Source organism: Chelon labrosus (genome assembly GCF_963514085.1).
Source record: "Chelon labrosus genome assembly, chromosome: 7".
NCBI classification, from domain to species: domain Eukaryota; kingdom Metazoa; phylum Chordata; class Actinopteri; order Mugiliformes; family Mugilidae; genus Chelon; species Chelon labrosus.
In genome coordinates this window covers 10,922,449-10,947,016 of record NC_140343.1, presented here as the reverse complement: position 1 = coordinate 10,947,016, position 24,568 = coordinate 10,922,449, and the positions used below count along the sequence as shown (strand labels likewise).

Below are 24,568 nucleotides of genomic sequence, written 5' to 3'. Positions count from 1 at the left end.
TGACTGGACGACCGGTCGACTGGACGTTTTGAGAAGTTAAAGGACTCTTATGCAGATTAGTTTCATGCTAAGCTATCTATCTTACTCTTTATCCTACAGAGAGCATGGTGTTATCAGCAAATAATACGCCTGTTTCCTCCAAAATGTCCGAAATGATTCTTATTTTTCCCAAATTGACTGGGAACTTTAATTTGTTTGGGGAAGCAAAATGGTGCAGTTTTTCAATTCATGATGAACCCTTGTAAACAAGCTCACAGATAGATCAGTATTTTTGATCTTTTGATTATATCTGGTGTCTTCCCAACAGACATTTGTTCGAAACTGATTGGGTTTCATGTGCTTGGGGATGCAAAATGGTACAAAAAGGTTTTGGCGTTCTTGCATTTTATGACGAAGTCTGATTAAAAAAAACAAAAAAAAAAAAACAGAAGCATAGAGATTCATCTGTGCTTTTAATTATTTTTGTACAAGCAGATTCCCTAAATCTAACTAAACTCATATCAGATTTTTTTTCCAGTTCCAGTGCTACTACTATTTTGCTAAGCTAAGTCTGCTAACTTTGCTTAACAGGATGGTAGCAGCAAGTATCAAAACTATTTCCCATCATTATTGATTATTTCTGACAAAATTGAGCTGATTTAATTTTCTTGGGGATGCACAATGGCACAAAAGAAACGAACCTGCCAGTTATTATTAGTTATTTTATGATGAAGCAGAAAAGATTCATCAGTGCTTTAAATTGAATTTTTGACAAATCCAGTCAAGGAGCAGCTTCAGTTAGACTGCTTGTGCTTCCCCAAACTCAAGTAAAACTACGTATTTCTGAAAGACGTGAAACAAGATTTTTTTCTTCGAGTTGTAATAAAGCCATGCTGTTATGTTAAATTAAGTGAGGTAGCTTAGCCTAGCAGGGTGGTTTCAGCACGTATATTTGCCAATGTGCCCCCCCCCCAATTGAGTGCCGTTCATTTTCTTGGGGATGCAAAATGGCGCAATTAATAGTAACCTAGACGTTTCAGCATTTTACGATGAAGCCTTTTAAACCAACAAAGATTTATCAGTTATTTTTGTTTATTTTTTTTCTAAAAAGGGAGTAGCTTGTGATTCTCTAAACATTTTTTTCTTCCAGTCATAGTGTAATGCATAGTAAAGCTACCTGGCTTCTCCTTTAGTGTCCCAAATAGTTTATTTTAATGTTTCCAACAAACTGCATATTTAAATTCCTTTGGGGATGCAAAACGGCACAGATGGAAGCAACCATCGATTTATGTATTTTCGGATGAAGCCTCGTAAACAAGTGCAAAAATTATTTTTATATTTTGTATAAATCTGATGTTTTGTTTCACCAAATAAGAAACGGCTTCAGACAGACTGCTTCTGCTTCCCTAAATTCAACTAAAACTAGAAACTTTTGCTAGTAAATCCCATTTCTTTCAAGCCTGCCACTAATTATTTTTCATCTTAGTCATATTTCTATAATAATTAATAAACTAAAATGTAAAACATAGTGACTTATTAAAACCGGATGTCTTCCAGTTGATGATTTTGTCGAACAAACTGTCCCGAAACCCAAAGATGTTCAAGTTTCAGAGAAAATTCTCACGTTGGAGAAGCTGAACTCGTGAATGTTTGACAGTTTTGTTTGATAAAGTCGATTGTTTCCAGTAAATTGTAAAAGTGCACTCAGACGCAGTGTTCCTTAAAACATTTATATCCATCTGGCTTCTTAAATAAGCTTAAATATATCATCATGCAAACTCTTGAAGAGGTCATTAACTCCAAATTTAACGTATTCAATTTCCTTCAGAACCTTTTTTTTTTAATTTTTATAATTAACATACGTATAAAACTGTGCCACTGTGCTTTAGCTCTGAATATCTTGCAGAACTATATGAAAAACAGCTTTGAGATGAGACGGTAAACTTGATCATATCGGTTCTTTAGTTTAGTTTCATTACTGTGAGCAGCAAAAAAAAAAAAAAAAAAACAAACAGACGTGTTTCTTCTTCTCCACATTCCTTTTTTTAAATCCTCACACCGTCACACGTGTCCTGTGGAAACTTTAGAGCAGCAGGTACCAGGATGTTTTTGTTTTTTTTAACATGTAAATGTGTTTTTAACCATGTTGTAACCGATGGCAGTACTTCTCTTCTCATATTGTCGTGCACATCTTTTTACTTTGAATGTTGTCGGACACTTTGTGAACAAAATGCTTTTTTTTTTTTGTTGTTGTCGTCGTCGTTTCCTTCTTCTTTCAAGATATTGTTCTAATAAAATAAGCAGCAATGGAACTAAAAACAAAAGTGGATTTGTCTCTGTTCAAGTTGAAAGATGTGGCGCTGACAGATCATACATGGTTTTTATTAAATCTTGACAGTAGTTCATAATAATATAAACATATTAAAATTCATCAGCATCTTTTTTTTACAGTCAGTCTTCTACAGAACGTATGTACAGTCTATTATTAACATGCTTTGAATATTATGTACAGCTTTAGTTCGTTTGTCTCTGTACAAACACAAAAACACGTTCAGATACACACATATATATTTATAATGTTATTTATCTTAAAGTGTTTGACCTTTTTCTGCTTGTTAATCCAGCAACAAACTCATCAGACGTGTTTACAGCCGACACGTCAGCACTGTCTCTTGTTTTTCTTCTGCAGGGTTTAAGTGTTTTATCAGGAATCAGGGTATATCAACGTCTTTAGAGTAATATTCAGGTATTTGCCTCTAACTCTACTTTTGCAGCAACATTTTAATTTGACGTATCCCTTTAAAGTGCCACTCACTTCATGCCACGTCTACGTGTGTCCGCTTTTTCTAGGTTCATATAGTTTTACTGGACTGGGAAATTATTTTTATGGCTTTAATTGTCTCCTCCTGTTTGTCCACACGTCATTTACTGTAGGTTTGTCCATCGTATTGCTCTTCTTGAAGACAAGTTGGACCTCTTAACATGAATAAAAAACTGAATTTTTCCATAGTTTTTCCTTCTATTCTCAGCTAAAAGACGTTAACTGTTGCCGTGTGTGGTAAAAATAATATTAGTATATAAATTAAACTGACCTGGAGAAGACACTTTTAAAAGATGACAGATAATATGAGTTTGACGTTGCTGTGGCTCACGTTGCTTTCTGCAGACGTTTACTCATCGGGCTCCTTCAGCCGCTCAGCAGACGCCGTCCACGAGGTTTTCGAGTGTCTTGTGCAGCTGCTGAGTGCGAGTCCAGATGTTTGACATCCATCCAGACGGCTCTATCCACCTGCAGCTTCCTGTCTTGTTAGTGAGAACAGCTGGCGTCTGATCCGGGCTGATGTTACTCTTGTCGTGTGTTAATGTGCTTGGATTAAGTCAGATTAAGGTTTGCGTTTTAGGAGGGGGCTCCAGTTTCCGTGACAGCGCGGTGAGGATGAGGTTGAATTTGCTGTAGCGATCCGATTGGTTGACCGTTGCTCCTCGGCTTCCCCACAGCAGCCGCAGCTGGAAGTCCGTCTTAAAGACTTCGAGCAGGTCTTCGTCGCACTGGACCCCTGAAGAAGAAACGGACAGATCTGGGTTTAACGACGCTGGAAAACAATTTATTATTAATAATAATAATAATAATAATAATGAGTTAATAATTTTCACCTTGTAAGATCTGCTGTGCATTGGCTGTGTAGCTCTGTGCGTCGTGAGCGACGTCGCGCGCGGCCTCCAGGTGGCGCAGCATGATGTCGCAGCCCTGGTCGCTGGTCTCCCAGAGCTCCGCCCCCTCAGGTGTGATCGACGGACGCTCCATCAAGGTGAGGAGAGGCAGCAGGTGTGGGACACAGACGACCGGAGGATTGGAAGCTGAAGTAAGGAGAACATGTCTGTTTAATGTAAAGTTATAACACCAGTCAGCCATAACATTATCACCACCTTCTTACTATGTGCAGGTCCCCCCCCCTTTTTTTTTTGTTAGTCCTTACCAGACGAGGCATTCGCTCCACTAGACCTCTAAAGGTGTGCTGTGGTAACAGATTTCTCTTGCATTTTGTTTTTTATGTTTGTTATATTTTGTTTATGTAGGTTTATATATATTTCTACTATATATTATATATTTCTATGATGTTTGCAGACGGGATTGTGATCTGTAGAAAGAGCAGGGAGCAGGTGGAGGAAAATCTAGAGGGGTGGACTTCATGACCTGTGCTGCATCCAGCCACCAGGGGGAGCTCCACACGCTTCACTTTTGAGGAGCCGTCATGGCGTCCACGTTTGCTACAGTCTATGGACCACACGGGCCAGTCTTCACTCTTTACGTGTATCAATGAGCCGTAGACGCCCACCAATCTGTCTCTGATTCACCTCTTTTCCTTTACCGGACGGGAACACCCCACTACAGCTGCAGTTTTACCCACTGGTCCTTGTCCCAGTTGTTCAAATCCTTCCACTTCTTCTAACTTCAACTTTGATAACAAAAGGTTCACGTACCGTCTAATCCGACTGACAGGGGCCATGGTAACCACATAATCTGTGTTATTCACTTCACCTTTCAGTGGTCATAATGTTATGGCTGTAACTGACTGTTAATGTCATTAAACTGTGATCGGTTAAGTGTTCTTGGTCTTGTTACCTGCTCCTTCGTACAGATTCTTGTAGAACGGTTTGAGTATTTTCTCGTAGCTGATGGCGGTCTGCGTGAAGTTCCTTCGTAGCGCCGTCCATGTTTCCTCCAAACGTCCGATCTAACAGAATCAACGACAAGCGTTTCTTTCTTTTACTTGACACCAGGTGACGGTAATAATTCTAAAAGGCAGCTTTTTAAATTGAAACTGCGTTTCTGTTCGTTTTCTGCGTGTTACCTGTGGCAGGTCCAGAGCCTTCATCAGGGCAGTGAAGGCGAACAGGTCGCCCACCGTGTCCTTCAGCTCCATCGCCACCAGGATGATGCGATTTAAGGTGGACGCCCGCTCCTCCACGCTGCCCGTGCATCCCAGAATGTCCACGGCGACGCCTATCACCATGGTTTGATGCCTGGAAGATGGAGGAGAGGAAGAGGCTGGTTTAGGGTCACTCAGCTTCTTATCTGATGGATTAGCTGTGGTCTGGTTCTTTGACTACAGAAGTGCTGCAGCCTGTAGAGTCTGGACCAGCACTGAATGAATCACTGCTGATGTTAGTGTCTCAAGGTGGAGAATCCGCTCCAGTTAAGCTTTATAACAGCTTTATAACCTCATTAACTGATCTACAGTTTGCTGAAACAATTCACTAATGATGCTGTTTGCTGTTTCCTCGTTTTTAGCCTTATTAACATAAAAACCTGCTCATAAAAAACTTCAAATTTAGCAGAAATACGTGACAGTTTTATTATCTTCTCCGTTAAGTGTGAGAGCTTAAAGGAGAACTACTGTTTTTTACAACCTGGACCTTATTTCTGGCATAAAATACAACAGTTTACTCACCCATAAAACTTTTGTGTAATTCCTTCGGGAGATATTTAGATCAGCATATATCCATATAGTGGGAGTGACTGGGGCACCGAGACGCAGCCTCTAAATAACGTATTATCTGCCGCGAAACTCGTTCATTTCACCAATATTATGTTATCGTACGCTAGTGCTATTCCCCCGTTGAGTCCGGAGTTAGCTGTTATCATCATCCGGGGTCTGTAGATTGACCTACAGACCCCGGATGATGTCTTCTGCCCTGGATGATGTCATCTCTGAGCGCCACACGCACCTGCGGCGGTCGCCCTGTAATTTTCTACTGCTATGGTTCATCCACAACCTCAGAATCGGAAAAATATTCAGCCATGTTGCAAAAAACTAGCAGTAATGCGTTATTTAGAGGCTGCGTTTCGGTGCCCCAGTCACTCCCACTATACTACAAATTACACAAAAGTTATATGGGTGAGTAAACGATCGTATTTTATGCCAGAAATAAGGTCCAGGTTGTAAAAAACAGAAGTTCCCCTTTAATTATTTATTATACTTTTTGGGCAACTTTGTAAGTTTCTGGCCATTAATGTGTTGTTAAAGAACAGCATCCACTAATTGCAGACGAACACTGAGCTAACTTCCCATCAGTCAGTCAGACTTAACAAAGCCATCTGGATGATAGTGAAACATCCTAAAGAAAACTCAAATAAATCCAATTTGCCATTTTATTTTATTTTTTTGGTTCTGTTATTAGATCCTTCTGAATCTGTACCTTTCCATCAGGTCCAGCCTCAGCTGGCGGCCGTGCGGCAGCGTCACCAGCTCCAGACCAGAGGAGACGCCCATCTGACCTTTAAGCTCCGGAGTCACTCCGAGGATCCTCGCAACCTGGAGGGAGGATAAAGTTTTACAGGTGGCTGTTAAAGCTGTTTGCAGTTACATTTTTATCACCCTGTCTCATTTTGTGCATCGAGCGCGTCGATTAGGTTTGACATTTGGTTTGTTTCTCTACGTGAGGATCGTTGTGTTGCAGCGGCATCACCAGAAATCTAATTCTCAGCGAACACAGACACACGTGCAGAGAAAGGATCTGCAGCAGTAAACATGTTTACCACCAAATTCAACGTCTGTCTGTGTCAGCTGAATTTTCTCAGCACCTGCTCATGACTCTGTTTACACCACCGCTGCCTAATAAGTTTAATAACTGATGAATAAAACATTAGCAAACAAACAGATAAGAAAATATGTCATAGCTTCACTGTAAGCATGACGCTCCTGTTCCTCTCTGTACATACAGTATTTATCTTAGTGTTCAAGAGATAAACACAAAAATAATCAGTAACTATTGTGATTCATGTTTCATTTCATTCAGTCTGAAGCTGTCGTGTCCCTACAGGAGATAAGCTTAATATCAAACTTTATTTTAGTTATTCTGTTGTGTTAAGTTATTAATACCAAACTGTGTTGGTGTCTGTACCTGGCAGTCGGCCATCAGCAGGTGTCTGGCTATGCTGTGGTGATCGTGGCTGAGCAGCAGCTCCTTCGCTCTCTTCAGAACCACCATCTCCAGCGGTTTGTTTTCCGGCGGCAGAAGCCTGGAACCGAACTCAGCCGGCCTGAACGTCGACTCCGTCTCTACGACGGGCCTCTTAAAGCTACTCCTCTCTTTTTCCCTCCTCTCCTCCTCCCTCACGCCGTCGTCCTCCTCTTCCTCGCTGGTGTTTTCTAAAGCCGCGATGGCGTGATGGTAGGAGCTTCTGTCCAGGCCTCTCCGTCCCTCCGCCTCCTTCTCCTCCCCGTCCGCCTCTCTTCCTCTCTCACCTTCCCTCTTCAGCCTCTCCACGTAGCTGCAGAGTGTCGGCTGCAGGTAGACGTTTTGCGAGTTAGGCTGCTCCCACTCCAGCGGGCTGCGGGACCTCGGGTCTGCGGGGCTCGGCTGCAGCCGTTCAGTCCGTCCCGCTACCGCTTCTGAATCTGGATACTGAACGCCCTCAGCAGGTGTAACTACAGGACTGGAGGAGCTGAGGGAGTCTGCAGCCAGGAGCTGATGCTTTAACTTCAGGGGCTTCACTGGAGGAACAGGAGGCCCTGTGGTGGTGGCTGTGGAATAACAATCACATCCAAAATGAGTTATTGTTAACTGTAAATGTGCTAAGGTGAGTTTAGTACATACAAATATTATTTTATTAAATGAAAATAAATAAAAGGATTAAAGGTGATGAAACATTCCGATATTAATCCGATCTGTGACACAGGTGCTACTGCTCCATATACCACTACATATCACTACATAATCAACATTTAGACTCTTCTGTTTGTGTTATTTTCTTTAAATTTAGAACTTAAGTTTAGAAAATGCTTCCTGATCTCTACTGTTCTGTGCTCATATGTGACCAGAAGCTGTGAAAATGTTCTCCTGATTTTTCTTCCAATATCCACTAGAAAAATAAAACCAGTTACCTCCACTCCTCCAGGAAGAACCCTGAGTTTCCAAACATGTGGAGTCCAGAGAAGGTGCAGCGAGGTTGGAGGAGTTGGAGGAGGGGGAGTCGGTGATGTTTGAGGAGCCGGAGCGGGGAACCAGAGGCTGAAAGCAGGCGGGGCGAGGCAGTCGAGCCAGAGGCACTTTGCTGGGTTTCGGGGGCGGTTTGGGACACAGCTGACTGTCGGAGCCCCGGATGGCCTGACCTGGAGACAGACGTCACGAATGTTTGTTTTCATCAGTTCCACGTTTATTTGCTCAGGCGCTGTAGCAACTCCCTGACATCTGATAATAAATTATGAATCAGAGAGCAGTAATTTCCTGTTCTTGTTCAAGCAACGGCAGGAGCAAATAAGGAAAGACTTACACCTACTGTCACGCTGAGGAAGTAAAGCGTCTCGTGTTTTGCATTGTGTTTTATTTTTCTGTTATTTCTGCTTTTATTTGGTTAACCGTTTCCCTTTGTGTCATAGTTAGCTTGTTCTTCTTGTATGTTCCCGCCTTTGTGATTGTCTTCCCCGTCCTGATTGTTTTCACCTGTCTATAATTAGCCCGGCTTGTATATATTGCCTGTGTCTCCCTTAGTCCTTTGCTGGTTCGTCCTGTCTTATTCAGGAGCCAGCTTCGTCTCAGCCTTGTTCTGATCTAGTCATAGTATTCCTTGAGCTTTTGTTTTTCTCCTTGTTTAGTTAATCGTTTGTTGTTTTACTCTGGATTACGTTTTTCCTCAAGGTTTTATGTTTTCCTAAGTCATTGATTTTCTCATCGTGTTTTTGCCTCATGAAGAGTGAAAGACTGAGTCATCTCTGAGTCGTGCATTTGGGTTCAGACCTTGTACAGTCGTGACACCTACACACTTAGGAAGACCAGCGGTTGATTAATTTTAAATCCCCCACAGGGGCTTTTACTGGCCCCTGGCGAACAGTTTTACTTTTAGCCTGATAACGACAATGAATTCCCTCTTAGTTTAACTTCATTTACTCCTGTGTGAGGAATCAGAGAAGTGATTTATTTTATCCATAATATTTAATATCTGTGTACACTTCACTGTACTTCTCTTCAGCTACAGTTTATATTTGATCTTATTCCATGTTTCGTTTCGTCTTATATTCTCTATTTCTGTCTTTACTTTTAGAACATGTTATTAATCACAAAGCATGTATATATGGATATTTAAATTTATACTGATGCATATTAAGCACTTTATACGCACTTAAACTTTCAATTTAAACACAATCCAGACATGAATGAATGAATGAAAAGAAAACCATAAATAAAATCACTTCTACATCAGTACTCTTTAGGTAGGTTAGGCAGGTATGTTAATAAACAGACTAGTTAGTATATAAAACGTCTGCTTACCTGCCAGAAGCTCTGCTGACCTCCGGGGGACAGAGGGGCTGAGCGTTGGCTCACTGCCCGTCCGAAACACTGGAGACTTGGAGCTGGGGCTGGAGAGGAGGGGGTCAGGTGGCTGCTGGGGCTGAGGTTTGGATCCTGGAGAGATGAGGAGAGGATGAGATAAAGAAAAACAGCACGGATAATAGAATTAAAGTGGAAGGAGATGAAATATAGTGACACAATGAGTTAAGAAATACAAAAAATGAACGCCTCATCTGCATCTAAGCATATTTGTGTTTATACACAGATGATTATTTAAAGGTGGAGCCTCTGCCATCGTACAAAGGGGAGGTTAATCATCCAAAATACGTACAAACAAGTATACTCATGTACCAACATGTGTTGATATGACAATAAAAACTCCTTGAATCCTTGAATGTAAAAATGTAAAAAGAGCTTTTTCAGTCTAATTTTAAATCCTATTTCCAAAACATCTAGTCAAGAACTCGGCAAAGCTGTCACACAATCTGCCAAACACTTTCCAGAGACGTCTGATTTTTACTTACCAAGAGGCAAGAAACTTTCAGATTGGTGCGCCTTGAGTGGGCGTCGCCTCTCCTGGACTTGATTGAGACTCGCTGGTTGGCTGCCGCAGCGATCCTTCAACCTGAGAGACGACGACGGAGAAAGACGTCAGTAAATGTTATTTACATGTAAACATGGGAGATACATGAAGGGGAAATCAATCAAAGCTATTTCAAATAAAATAAGATAAGACTTTATTGGTGCCCGAGAGGAAATTCACTTGTTACAGCGGCAGGGCAAGACAGAATTACAGAATAAGGTGAGAGAAAAAAAATGATATAGAGTAAATATATTAAGGGTACTATAAGTATTTGCAGACTGCACCTAGCTGAAGTAACTATCCAAATAAAGTTTATTGAGAATTGAAGTTAAATAAGTAGAGTTAAGTGGAAAAGAAAAGTTGAAGTGGTGGAGGCTGAATATAAATATTGACATTCATGAATATCATGAAAAATGACAAACTCTAATAGGAGTACTGCTCAGGAATGAATAAGAAACCTCAGATATGTGTATTTAACTTGAGAAAAGACCAAAACTACACAGAATGAAATAATAAAAATGATAAATTAGTACATTATAAATATAAGAATAAAAACATCCCTCGTCCGTTTTTATCTGTTAAACTATATCCTTCCTTTTTCTGTCTCTTTGCTCTTTTCTACTCTAAACTATAAGTTTATTCCTCCTTTCTCCCACTCTGTCTTCGTTCAGACAGGTATGGGGCCCCATACATTAAGGTTAATGTACTCAAATGTCATACTCCATCTCTTTATTTATAGAGAACGTATCATACGTATGGAACATGTCGCATAAACAACCTGGCGAATGTGAACAGCTCAGGCTGTGAGTTAAAAGCTTAAAAGCAGGAGGGGATTTTAAGGGTTGATTTAAATCTCTGTGCGTGTGTGAGAGAGAGAGAGAAACAAAGAGAGAGAACAGGGGAGTAAAGTTGAGTCTCCATTATTTAAATACAGCAGACGGCTTGTTATTTGGTCTAAAGCCCACGACACACTTTCAGTAATAAGCTTGCAGTCGGAGTGAACTGTCTTTAACACGGTATTAATCAAATCCAACAAATCACATGTGCTCAGGTTGTCTACAAACACATTATTAGAGCCACTGAGGAATTAATCAGCAAGTTTTAACGGCACAAACCTGAGCTGGCTGGTTCTGGCCAAGCCATTATCCTGGCAGTGTGAGCTGTCGTGACCGGACTGTGTGTTGTCGTGTGCGTGTCCGTTGGTAATGTTGAGGCTAAGACGTTTCTGAAGCCTCTCCTGCGCCATCAGCGCCTCCCGGTGATTGCTTGACAGTCCGTACTTTTCTTCCAAACAGCGCAGCGGCAGCCCTCTGTTGATGGGCTGGAAGATGATGGCACCTACCACCTTCAAAACAAAAGAAGAGATGAGACGACTTAAATAAACGTGTGTCAATACTTTTCATTATGTAGCTAGCTGATAAGATGTGTTCAAAACTTCAGCAACCTCAAGCAAGAAGCATACTGACTTCTTAATGACCTGATAAAAGCCACAAGAGGAACCACATCAGTCACTCAAGCGAAAGTTTAATGAGGAAGATCTCTCCGCTTACATTCAGTTTCTCTTCCTCGACTTTAAATTGGCTATTCCCACAGCTCTATTTCCACGTCTCGTCTTCTTTCACACAGTCAATTCTCAGTTTCTACCACTCTCGTTCAATCATCCATTTGGCAGTTTTCTCTGAGGCAATCAGTCCCTTGTCCCCCGTGCTTTAGATTAATTGTAAATCTGTCTGCTTTCAGGACGCTTATGGTGCAACCCTCCTCCTCCTCCTCTTCCTGGTCAGCCCAAAAAATGCTTGCTCGTGTTTTCCTACGCTGGCTTCATCTCGCCAAGTATTGCTGAAGTTTTGACCACTACACATTTCTTTCCCTCCTTCATGCATCTTGGGATTAAATGAAGTTATGGCAGAAGTATGAGTCCACTTTGTTGAATTGGAGGGAAACTGACCCACAGTAATTATCAGAAGAATTAGAGAAGACTGTGAAGGAACATTTAAGTAAAATGATCAAACCCACCTGAGAGACAGGTTTTCTGTTGCCAACATAGTATCTGATGAGTGCAGGGACGCTGTCGAACCCTTCTCTCTCTAACCGGTACTCAACTCTGGAGTAAGCCTCATTCAGCATCACTACCTGAATTAGAGAAAGCACAAATTAGTTATTTACTATTTTTAATGTGAATGTATTGTTTCTGTTGCCGATCCCACTGAGAATCAAAGCAACATCTCGTAGGTGGAGGCATTCACAAGCTGCTGGCTCACATAAAACTGAGAGCTGCTCGTGCGAATCCAAAGAAGATATTTGGTAAAAACATTTAAATGCCGCACATATCTGGACTTTGAATCTATTACTGCCCTCTGATGGGCAAAAATTGCTCACTATGTCTCCACTTTGAAGACTTAAAAATAAACAACAGAAATAATTACAGATAAATCAGATTTTGAGTTGAGATTTTGATCAAAAACCCGGTGAGAACACCTCTAAATATTCAGTGTGCTGGTTTTCCTGTACCTTCTTGTTGATTTTAAAGTGCTGAGCAGCGTTTCGCCACTGACACGTCAGAACGTAACTTCCTGGAATGGACAGTGAATCGCGGAGCAAGAAGTCTCCATCACGCTGCACCAAGCTTTCTGCAACCTGGAACAAGACAGGCGGTTAAATGTGGGCGCGCACACAAACTGTTTCTAGCTTTGAACAAACTTTTTAGTGACATAAAGCATTTCCTAGCCCCTTACCGTAACCATATCAACTAAGTGCCCAACAATAACCAAGTTGTAACCTTTACCGTACAGCAAAGTTTTAATGCTCAAAAAGATGAGGGACCCAGACATAAGGCCCCACAAGGTGAGTAATCTGCAAGAGTTTGGCCCCCATAACGTTACAAAAACAAGAACAGCAGCAACACACACACACACAGAGGCACACAGTGTTTGTTTGCAGTCCAAACATTAAATTAAATCTAATAATGGTAGGCTGCTATACTGTTGCCATCCTTACAGGCTCAGCTGGTCTGCAGTGTTTACAGTAAAAAAAAAAAATGATCCAACTGATTTTAAGCCCATACGGGTACAGACACTTCAAAGTATTAAACCCCTTGGATGTTTTCCCCTTTCATTGCTTCTATAAATTGAATCGTGGTCGATATAATTTGGCTTTTTATTTATAAAAGCAGTAAAAGGGGAAAACATCTCCATTTATTGGCACTGTATAGTATTCAGAAGAAATAAAGCATGTAAGCTGACAGAAACAGCTCATTAGTTTAGGATTTTTTGTTAAATTGTTGACTGTGGCAGAGTATTTCAGTTAATCTTTTAATCCATTCGTGAAATGTCAGACAATTGCTAAATAATGTTTCAAGCAAGAATACCAAACGTTTCTTATTTGAGTTTCATTTTCAAAAATGTGTAAATTTTGTGCCATTTTTTTTGGCATTTATGAAAGTAAACTAATTACCAGTCTGATCAATCAGTCAGTTTCAATGTGACGTAACAGGGATTTTCCACTATTTTCTAATGTTTCACAGACAAAGCAATGAGTCAAAGAAGTAACTGTGAAATCTTTAGTTAAACCATAATACGATACCCACGTGGGGTTTTCTGAAGCCTCCAGCTTAATAAAATTTCACAATATTAGAACACATAAACATAAACAATGACATAACTGCACACAACTGATTGCTGACTTTACAGAACCAGAATAAAGAATAAAGCGCACAACCAGAAAAAATAATTGAAACATATCACTGTGAAAAAAGCCTTAACTTCCAGCTTTTATAAGTTTTTCTTAAAAGCTCATTAAATCAATACACTACTGAAAGCAATTAACTGACTTCATTCATTTGATTAAAAACGAATAATGTTTCATTTCAGCCTCGTTACATTTACTGCCTCTCTTCTCTCCCTCAGATACACACAACCCTTCATACGGAGACAGACTTTAATTAAGCGTGTGTTTGTATAGTATATAATGGCAGTTTAGTTTCGCCAAAGGAAGCAGCTTATTAAAAGTGATTACATCTCAGCGCTGGCTCTCTCTCTCACACACACACACACACATATATAGATATATATATAGAGACCATAGAGAAAGAAGTCTTTCTATGCACTGACCTAATATTACAACCCTGACACTGCTGCTGCTGAGGCCACTACTTAAGCTATAATCTTCCAGTAAGCACTGAGTGCAGTTCAGCAGTCTAATAATAGGTGATCTGGTTCAGCAAGTTTTTAACCGGGCTTCTACAGGGAGCAACTGGTGACTCAAGATTCATGTACGTTGGTGCACGTTACCTGTCTGGGAATTGCTCCGTGGTACCATGCGTGGCTTCTCGGCTCCTCGCAGTTCATCTTCAGTTCTTCCTCGAGCTCTTTGCGAAGCTTCTCTGAAGGACAGTCCAGGATGAACTGATCTCTGGAGAACTGAGGGGAAAACAGACAGGAGAAGTTACCGCTACTAATAATATAATTGTGATTCCTTTGACAGAGTAAAATACGATGGAAAACAGGGTAAAAGTAAACTAAAGTAGGATATGAATGTAAGTGTTTGGGGGATTTTACAGTAGAGTGTTTGTTCTTCATATTGGGGTACAGTGTGTCAGTGTAAAGCTTTTAATCCCTTCAAAATAATGCAGTGTTTACTTGAAACTCCTTGCCAAGAAGTACAGTAATCAATTAATTCAAATAGAGATAAATGACTGAAAGTTGAAATCTTTGCTTTTTACACCATCTGATGTGGCTGAAGGTCACCTGAAACATTAAATAATACAAAGACAGACCAAATCAAGAAACGTACAGACTGCTCAGTGTAATCTAAGTCACACCAGGAAATAACCGAACAGGAAAGTTTAGTCCCAATAACTAGCCCAGAAAGTTTGAAAAAGACAGAAAACAGACAAGAGATCTGGTGTTTGATCCTGACAGGATGTCGAGTCAGCACAACCACCTGCACCGCAACACACGCCCCAAACACACACACTTACATGACAGCTGCTGGGTCTCTGCATCGTGCCCTCTTTCCGTCTTCCTCAAACACAAACTTCATAGCAGAGACACACAAACTCCCACGCGCCGTTTTTTTTTTTTTTTATCTCAGCTCTCAAACAACTCAGGGACACATGTCACTCCGTCTCCGTCCTCAGTGACTTCCCTCTTCATTGGCTTCCTCTCTTGGCTTCAACAACTCCTACCTAATCATCCTGACACCACCCAGTTGCCCGGACCTGCCTCCATACACACCTTCTCACCTGACGTACATAAACACACACTCCCACACACACACACACACACACATTCAAATGACGCATACACTTCCCCGAACTTTGCGTCTTTTAAATAAGCGACATAAAACTACAGCTGAATCTTTAGGGTCTTCTTTTCTTATACCTAACACAATGTATTTTATGAAAGTCATTAAGCGGCACGTTTGATTTTGGTCTTTGATCTTCATTTATATTTATCCTGGTCCTTTGCCAAAAAAAAAGAAGGTTAATCAGTAATCTTTTGTTTGCTTATGACTTCTAGCGTCATGGCATGTAGTTCCCAAACAGGTGGATTTCCCAATAATGATATACCTGGTAAAACTAGTTCTAAATCTAATTAATCCATTTATGAAAATACACAAGAACAGGGAAAAAGGACCCAAAAAAGAATCTCTTCTTCTTCTTCTTAATGTCTGTTTGGATAAAAGCAAGGCAGCCATTTGCGATACAGATAAATAATGCATGAACCCTGCCTTCTGCAGTGTGTCGTCTCTTGTCTCAGATAGTGTATCGCAGCGGTTTACATGAATGAACGTGCTCACTAATGTTTCTCATCTTAACATAATATGCAGTCACGTCGTGATAAGACAGGAACGCTGATGTGTAACTGGTGTAATATTGACCCAGATTCTAACAGCTCAGACTGGAAGATATACACTCACTTGCCAGTTCATTAGGTACACTAGGAAAGACAAATGTCCTGCACTAAATCTTTGCTTCCGTGACTGTAATGATGTTCAGTTTTAAATTAAATGGTGTAAGAAAGGTGGTAATTTAACTGGATGATCATTTTGGAGGATGTGGTGCCGTTGCTGTTTTCAATGTGAAGTCATTTAGCCCAGCCCAGAGGCTAAAATGTCAAAATAACAGGAACATGTGTCGGTACAACAACCCAATACAAATAAGTAGTACTACAAACCACAGCCTCCAAAATGAAAGTAAAAATTTAATTAAACTGCCATGATGATATGATTTAGAGCAGGATTATTATATTATGATGCATTTGTTTCTAATGGTGTACTTAATGAACTGGCAAGATGTGGTTTTATACCAATATGACCAATACTGTTCTGTAAATCAGTGACTGAAAGCTCCCTGGGAACAAATTAAAGCCTCTCCTTGAGGACTTTGATCCAACGTGCATGGATGAAGAAGTTCAAGGCAAGCCGATGGAATTATTGATTCATGTTCAAGCATGAAATTGGAAATATGCCCATAAGAGTCACGATGAAACCGAAACCATGTGCGTCCCTTCACCTCCACACCACTCAGTCTCTCTGAGGCCACTCGACCTCCCTTTGTCCGCAGTTTTCTGTCTTTCTCTGTCTTTCTGTCCATGCCTCGCTCTAAAGTCATTAGAATAGACCCCTCTGCCCTCAGCCTCCATGTCTCCATGCATGACAGGAAATCAGTGTATCATGTTACAGCTTCTACACAGAAAACAACACAACAGATCACAGACTTCACAGAGTCATAATGCTCATGCACTGGTTTGGTTCATTTCTAGCTGGGTTTTGTCCTGCGGCTACGTTGACTTCACTCTATGGAATCTGGTTCTGTTCAGTATCACTGTGTGAAACATAGTTTGCTGAAGTTTTTCTGCTTTATTAAAACGCAGAAATAATAATAAATAACCAAATAACATCTGAGATTCTTAATGAAACGGCTGCGGCAGAAATATCCTGTGACTTCGAAGCCGTGGCATCTGGTTAGCTTTATATTCTGCGTGTCATCTGTTAATACATTAGTTTCAAACTGAAGCGGGTAATCTCAAATAAATAAATAAATAAATAAACAAATAAACTGTATATTATCCTGTTTACATAAAGTTCCCTTTGCAGCAGGAAACAGAATCACTTTAGAGCATGGGAACACAATTTCAACCCTCCTAATCCTTTTATAAAATCTGGGCATTTTAGATGAAAACAAAACAAAACAAAAATTACATTCCATAACATACAGGCAGAGGGACGTGGGATCAAGCTACCATCTCCATATTTGTGATTACTTCAGGCCAAGAAAGACAGAAAAGGAAAAATATATTTAAAAGTTTGAAATGTTCTTTCAGTCTATGGTGCGATGTGTTAAAAGCAGCACGCTGCACCGGTAACGATCCGCCGGGCAGCGTGTTTTTCCTGTTCTACTGGCGTTGCACAACAATTTCACACTGCACAAGCTGAACTGGACAAACTGAAAGCATAACAGCGGGCTGTTCGTGTTAATCTCCGCTTGTCCGGCTTTGTTATTGATTTTACTCGTATTAGTGATTATTATATTTATTACAATAGCCACAATTAAATGGAATTACGTCTGCAGTCACACTGCCAACGGGCTGATGAATTAAAGTCTCGGACGGATTAAGAGGAGAAGAGTAAAAAGACAATGACATTCTGTATGTATGAAGGGATGAAAAGAGAAGCAAATATGTGGACGAAAACCAGAAGAGTCAGAGAGCACAAACAGAAACAGAGTGTGCAGAGGGAGAGAGAGTAACTAGGGGGAAGGAGAAAGGAAGGAGCACTAGGAGTAGATGGATATAGTGGATGGGAGTGTTTTTTTTTTTTATAGGCTGGCTTTTAAAAGACTCTGCAACATGATGTCATCCTCAGAGAGGCTACATTTATAGCAGACCAGACTATGTGTGCGGACCACAACACAGCAGTTACAGCACAGTGAACTGTACTGCCTTTCCAACATCCTTATGTCTTTTATCTCTGTTTGTCTATTTTAAAGACATTCAAGATTACACAAGTTCCTGACAGAGTCAAAACGTGACTCTAGATTAGATATGTGTGATCCACTGAGCCTTAGTTCGCATGACCCGCTGAACCTGTTCATTATCTACGCTCATGATGATGAGAAGAAGACGGTGTCTCTTTCACTGACATCATCTCCTGACTGATACAAAATGACTCAATAAGGAAAAGATAAATGTTGATGTAGTTCCATACTGGCTTTGACCCGACAGTAACAACACCATGAATTGCTTTTATTTTGACATTTAAATGATGAATGAAGAATGAAGAATACTCTCCTGATATGTGCCAGAGCTAAATACACCGATCAGCCAAAACATTATGACAGGAATAGCATGACACCTGTCAATTAAGTGGCAAGTGAACTTTGGTCCACTGCCGATGATGCCTACAATAAACAAGTGAGCATCAGAACTGGACCGTGGAGCTATGGAGCTATGAGTTATGTTTTCTTTTACATCACTTGGATGGCCAGGTGCCGATGCATTGATTATCTGGGGAACATATGGTACTAGGTTGCATTATGGGAAGGAGGCAAGCTGGCAGGAGCAGTTTGATGCTTTTGAAAATGTTCTGCTGGGAGACTTTGAGTTTATGCCATTTATGTGCTACAGACCCAGCACGTGTACTCCCTTTTATGGAAACCGTATTCCCTAATGGCGGTGGTGTGTTTTAGCAGGTCTTGGAGCCAGATACCACAGCACACCTTCAGAAGTCTAGTGGAGCCCATGCCTTGGTGGCAAATCGGGATCCTACATATTATTAGCAGCCAGGTGGTCATAATGTAGTATGTCAAATTTAGCAGAGCACCATCAGTTCTCACTTTCACCATTCCTCTCAGCTCTCTAAAACGCGGACATACCATGACACTAATCTCTAGCTAAAGAACAAAGAGTGCTGTTCAAAAGGATTTCAACTGTGATCAGATTTTCTTTGGATTTCCTGGATTTTAAACAAGAATTGAAAGAAGTTTTTTTTCTTTTAACTCGTTCAGGGTTTATGTGCGTACGGTGGAGATGATATGTGAGATACCTCTCTTTGCTGCTCTGACAATCCAGTCTTATGCAGACTGGATGTAGCCGTGACCAATCAGAAGCAGTGTGTAAGCTGCTTGTCCTGTGAGTTCAGTGAGGTGGCGACCAATAACCTTTTAGTGTAATAACTCCCGATTCCTCATCATGCCGCACACGCATATACATGGACAAATTAGTGGACATTATAATCCTCATCTTGCCCCCATCATCTGTGTACTATACCATTATCTGAATGCTGAAACAAAGCAGTGAGCCGCAGATTCTTGAACGACAACAAGAGTTTATGTTTTTCAAGCTGAGAACGTGCAGGACTGGAAATAACAAAACAGCCGGAAGTCTAGCAGAAGGCGCATTGACATGTTTTTCATGTCAATGCCAACTGGGAAATGTAAAAAGAGACAAGCTGTGGACGACATGGTAAACCAGAGGAACCCTCGATGGAGTCAACGTCAGCTGGGAAAGAGGTTTTCAGCTGAGCAGCCATGGTTCATGGTTTTGGTCTCAAACTAACAGACTAACCTCCATCTGTGATCTCATGCATCACTGTGCCAGAAGTGACATGTCATTGCACTTACGGTGCCGTGTTACATCATTTTTGGGATGAATTGAAGAATGAAATGGATGGTCTTGCTCCTAGCACACAATTAATCTTCAGCTAAGAGGCAGTCAAGTTAATTTGCCCATTTCTCAAAAGTAGAACGAAGAGCAGAACAATTATTGATTCTTCTTCAGTTTAAAAACACTTTCTTTTTTGTGTAACTTTAGAGTTTAGGTTCCACAAAGCCAGTGCTTAAATAATGTTAAGAGAGTGTTGCCAAAGAGATATCCATCAAACGGGTTTCATGAAGCAGCCATCATCATCATCCTCACTGCCAAAACAACAACAGTTTGGACTGCTGTCTTTCTGGCATTTCCTCTTCGCTTCGTCCATCTCTCTCTCTCTTATGCTTTGAGTTTCTGCATCTCTTTCAGTTTCTCACCATCTCTGGATACAGCACAGGATGCATCCCCCCCCCCCCTTCTGTCAAATCAAGTCAAGGTTTAACTTGTGAAAAGTCATAACATAAATGCACACTGTAAATAGTGCAGGTGCTCAGGAAGACACATCCAGGGGAAAGTAAAACTTTTGTATGCTGAATGATTATTCAGCATAAATCTTCTCATAACCTGCATCTCAAGTGAGCATGTGGATATTTATTTGTCTGGTCTTCAGCTTTTTATGTTCAGTATCCCACAGTTTCTGTCTCAGATGGACAGTATCAAAGCTGAGGAAGGGTGATAACGGCTAATGGCCGTGGATCTTTTGATTTGTCCATCTCTTCATCTTGACTCCATCGTAATAAGGGCCCTACCTTTCCTGTTTACAAACAACTAAATACTTCCTGTATTCAGGCTGGGAAGCACTTGACTGGTCAGTTTGGGACAGATAAAGAGGGCTCATCATCAGTGCCATCTCTGCAGACCCCACAGTGAATCTTTCATACAGTACCAATCCTTCTCTATAATAAATGTACTTATAGCTTCAGAAATGTCCAAAAAAAGCAGCAGATCAGTGACCTCGACACCCACATCAGTGCCTCACTTATGCCATTGTTACTGAATGGGAGGAAATCCCTGCAGCTAGGATCCAAAATCCTGACACCAGAGGAATTGAGGCCGTGTTAGCAGCACATTAATATTAATTATTTTGGAAAAGCGTGCATAGATGTAGCGTACAAGTGTCCGTATACGTTCGGCCAGGAAAAGCTTTAAATCCTACAGCATAAAATGAGAATCAGTATTATGTTTCTATGTTGACGCTTTAGGTTTAAGGCTCCAGTTGAGCTTCAGACTCAGAGATAAAACATGTGATCAAAAAACAATAGAAAAGATTAATCTCAAAGCACTGGACTCTGCCGGAAGCACTGGGCTCTTTGGATAAGGTGGGAGGCTTTTTACATTTTAGAGCTGTATGTGCTATGAGTGATTTCCATCGAACAGAGAGAGAAAGAAGCTTACACTGCAGCAACTGAATGATGATAAACAATCAGCTTTCTACTGTACATGCTGTTTAGTTTTGTGCTAGGGGGTTCTTTTTCCCCAGAGGGCACATGTAATCTGCTGATGGATCTCCTGTGTACCCTCCGTCTATGCTTTATGATGGGTCACAGTGCAAAACGGGTCACCGAGGTCTCCAATGACGGGGGACACCAGCGCTTGTGAGTTCAGATATGTGGGCAACCTCCCAGAGAAACAGATGGAGGAGAGAATAAAGGGGGGCATGGAACAAAACCTCCGGCTCTTTGGAGTCAAAAGCAAAGACGTAGAAAGAGATGGAGAGATGAACAGATGAAGGACGAAGGAAAGCTGGAGGGAAAACAACGATAAGAGATGACGACAATATTAGAAGTGGGGGGGCTTTCTTGTACAGTTCTTGTTCTTGTGGACAAATAGTCACATCAGGGCCATTCAGATTAAGTCTAAAATAAAGTCTCTCTGTAAACTAACCAAGGCAGAGCTTATCATTACAAACTTGCTGTTGGTATCAGCTGTTAATTCATGACCTTGGTGAGTCAGTAGAGGGCAAAAGGTCTTCAAATGACCTGTTAACAGTGTTTAACCTAAAGCTCCTATTCAGTTTCCAATTACGTGACATTGTAATGAACTGGGTTGTGTTTATTGAGATATAATTCTGTGTAACTGGGGCATTTTTATGTTTTCGTTCTGATCAATGTCTCTGGCAGGAGATTAAATCAACAGAGAGCATTAAACATGAAGGTTAATGGAGATCCAAATGAAATGAACTGAAAGCAATAACTGTAGGAGACATTGTGAAGATTGTCACCGCCATCAAAATGTTTTCTCTGAGATGCCATCACATGTGACATAGGGTTTAATTATCCAGACACATTAACATCAAATATAAATGGTACTAACTCCTGGCTGATGTACAGGGACAGACTACGTCACCTCAGCCTCCTGCACCGCTGCTGCTGCTGCTGCTGCTGCTGTTCACTCCATCCAATCAAGTTAATGACATTCATACATTTCATTGACGTCAAAAAAAAAAAAAAAAGAAAGTAGACAAACTACCACAAGTTAGTCATTTATCATTTGCATTAGGACTATCACCGTTGTACCTCTACGTCTATAACTATCTGTGTCTCACCCCTGCCGTCACACACATGCTGCCTTGTCTGTCTGCCAGCACTAGTTATGGATGAAGCCAGCTATATATCTCCCACTCACACAGTCAGACAGTCACACACAGTCGGTCATTTATGAGAGCGTCTGGTCCGAGTAATAAAAGCCCAGTGTTCAACTCACAGAGAGAGTGAGGGAAAGAGGAGGACTATTCAGCGTGATTAGATTTTGCTCAGGCGAAAATTGTTACCATGCACTCTTTAGATTGTTTTCTACAGGGCAATATGGGAGTGTTTTTCAATAATGCCTTTTAGTGGGATGGAAAATTTCCTGTGTTCTGCTTTAAACTGCAACAACAGATTAAAGGATGTCTGAAAAGTATGCATGCATAAATGCAAATCTCCAAAACGGCATGTCACAAACTGAAATATATTCTCGGAAAAACATGCAACAGGATAAAATCTGCAGCTCCCAGTCATGCACAAAACACCTGCACATGTGCACTTGCAATCATGCTTTGCATACGAGATTTCACACAAACTCAAAGTAAAAGCACAAACACTGATGTGAGTTCAATGACACACGAGATGAGCAACCAGTAGCTGCACACATCCTCACACACTTTCCCGTTTCTCTCACCTTTGCACTGATGACAGAGTTCTTGTGGTAGAAGCAGCACAGAGCCGTTGTCAGGGCCTTGAGGTTGCATCGCTCCGACATTCTTGTTAACTTTTCTAAATGGACCAGAACTAACTGGGTAACAAACGCTGCCTTCAGTGAGCTTTACTTAAGCTGTAAATACCAGCTCTGGTCACCTTGACTACAGACCCAAAGCACAACTTGACTTAATTCCCATTTCTCTCTTCCAAGAAAAACCTCCACCAGATTTACCAAAAATAACAATTTGCAGAGTGGTCAGATTAATATGAATAACACTGTGAGGCCAACATCTCCATGGTTTAATATGGCTCTGACATCTCAGCCTCTTTCCTCCACAGTCCCCTGCAGAGTGAACCCTCCACCGCTCACCCAGCTCTGGAAATCCTTTCCCTCACTTTTTCCCTTTTGCCCTGGCGCCCCCACCTTCTCCACCACCCCTCCAGGCTCCATATATGGGAGCGAGGAAGACCCATGTGATATGGACTGGACCAATCATGTGTGGATTAACTGGGAGTGGCTCAAAGGCAAAGTCTCTCGCCGTCCCTGAAAACACATGGATGATGGAAGGAAGAGTATATACTGTGCTGTGCTGATCATAGGTTGACAGTTTATATTAAAGCACATAACTTGCAGGTAGGTAACATAAGTGTAATGTTTCATCCAATATATCATGATGCTTCACGATAATTTGCAGCTCAATCTTATGAAATATTATCATTTTTATAAGATGTGCTGATTCCTAGCTGGTGTATTTATGTATTTATGAATTACTAAAATATAAGCCAGTATATTTGTTGTGTCCTTTTGTCTTTGCTTTCGAACTCCGGAGTTTCTGCACTGCACTTTGCTCAGCCACAGTGTCCCTCTTATTGGATCTTACGTTGATCGTGTTCAGGTTTTTGTAAGTGATGCTCTGTTCTCCTACAGCAAATCTATAGTTTTTGATCAATCCAAACAAACAAACGAGCTAAAAACAGAAAATACATCACTTCCTGATTCCTGAAAATAGCTACCAGACACTGACAAAGATTTAATGGGGAAGGGCTGTTGGTTCAGCCACTTTTGTGCGCTGAAAATAATCCACTATACTGCTGCACGAGTGTCTAGACAAGGCGAAAGTGTGTGTGCGTGCATGTGTGTCCTGCAGAGTGACGCTGATAAATAGCCGACCATTTGTGTTACTTAATGGCTGCTGAGCAATTACACCCACACACTAGTTAAATGCTGCAGCTTTCCCACCAATTCACACACGTAGGTATATATTAGAAAAGGTCAAAAAGCGACCATAAGCATACATCATAGGTGCAATCATGTCTTCACCAGAAGAGTCACATACTGTACACATCAACAAAGACACACGATGAGGGTGACACCCCAGCAGCAACCAGTTAAAGGAATATTGTGCCGCAGGAAATGGAGCCACTAATTACAGTGTGAACTCTCTGAGGATCCACGGAGGAAATACATGTAAAACATTCCCTCGGGCAACACACACTCACACACACACACACACATCACTGCCAACCACAGCAGCCCCAAATCACCAGCTAGACTAAATGTCCACCTTAAAATACACACATCCGTCGCTCCAGGAATGCTCTGGAAAAACAACGGGGGACAGAAATCGGCATGCTGAGGTTCTATGTTTTCTATTTCTATCTGTTTGTTGTTCCTGTCAAATGGAGTAAGAAAGCTGTTTCAGCAGAAAATGTGGGATAAAAGATGATTGTTTTTGTAATGTAAAAAAGGCATTCAATATGTATGTTTGTCTATGACGTGTACTCCTAACGTGGTTCCTGCCCTCCACTGATTTCAGCATTTTTTCCCATGAAATGTTCTTTTTTTGTCAAAGCCTGGCACCGACGTTACCCATAATGCAGCA

General features: G+C 41.1%; 1 protein-coding gene across 3 annotated transcripts in view; it reads right to left on the bottom strand.

Moving 5' to 3' along the window:
• Positions 1–111: 111 nt before the first annotated feature.
• The window catches only part of bcar3 (BCAR3 adaptor protein, NSP family member), a 54,729-nt gene continuing 30,272 nt past the window's right edge, over positions 112–24,568 (bottom strand). For 2 of the 3 annotated variants that reach the window (XM_084549098.1, XM_084549097.1), the window contains exons 5-17: positions 14,146–14,274; positions 12,368–12,493; positions 11,873–11,989; positions 10,972–11,201; positions 9,798–9,898; positions 9,253–9,387; positions 7,869–8,096; positions 6,886–7,508; positions 6,181–6,296; positions 4,833–5,004; positions 4,604–4,715; positions 3,634–3,837; positions 112–3,536 (exon numbers count right to left, since the gene is read on the bottom strand). In XM_084549098.1, the coding sequence (XP_084405224.1) occupies positions 3,358–3,536; positions 3,634–3,837; positions 4,604–4,715; positions 4,833–5,004; positions 6,181–6,296; positions 6,886–7,508; positions 7,869–8,096; positions 9,253–9,387; positions 9,798–9,898; positions 10,972–11,201; positions 11,873–11,989; positions 12,368–12,493; positions 14,146–14,274 (2,472 nt within the window). In that variant the 3' untranslated portion in view covers positions 112–3,357. Of the gene's footprint in view, positions 3,537–3,633; positions 3,838–4,603; positions 4,716–4,832; positions 5,005–6,180; positions 6,297–6,885; positions 7,509–7,868; positions 8,097–9,252; positions 9,388–9,797; positions 9,899–10,971; positions 11,202–11,872; positions 11,990–12,367; positions 12,494–14,145; positions 14,275–14,834; positions 15,308–24,568 lie in introns of those variants that run through there. The other variant, XM_084549099.1, reaches the window with a different exon arrangement.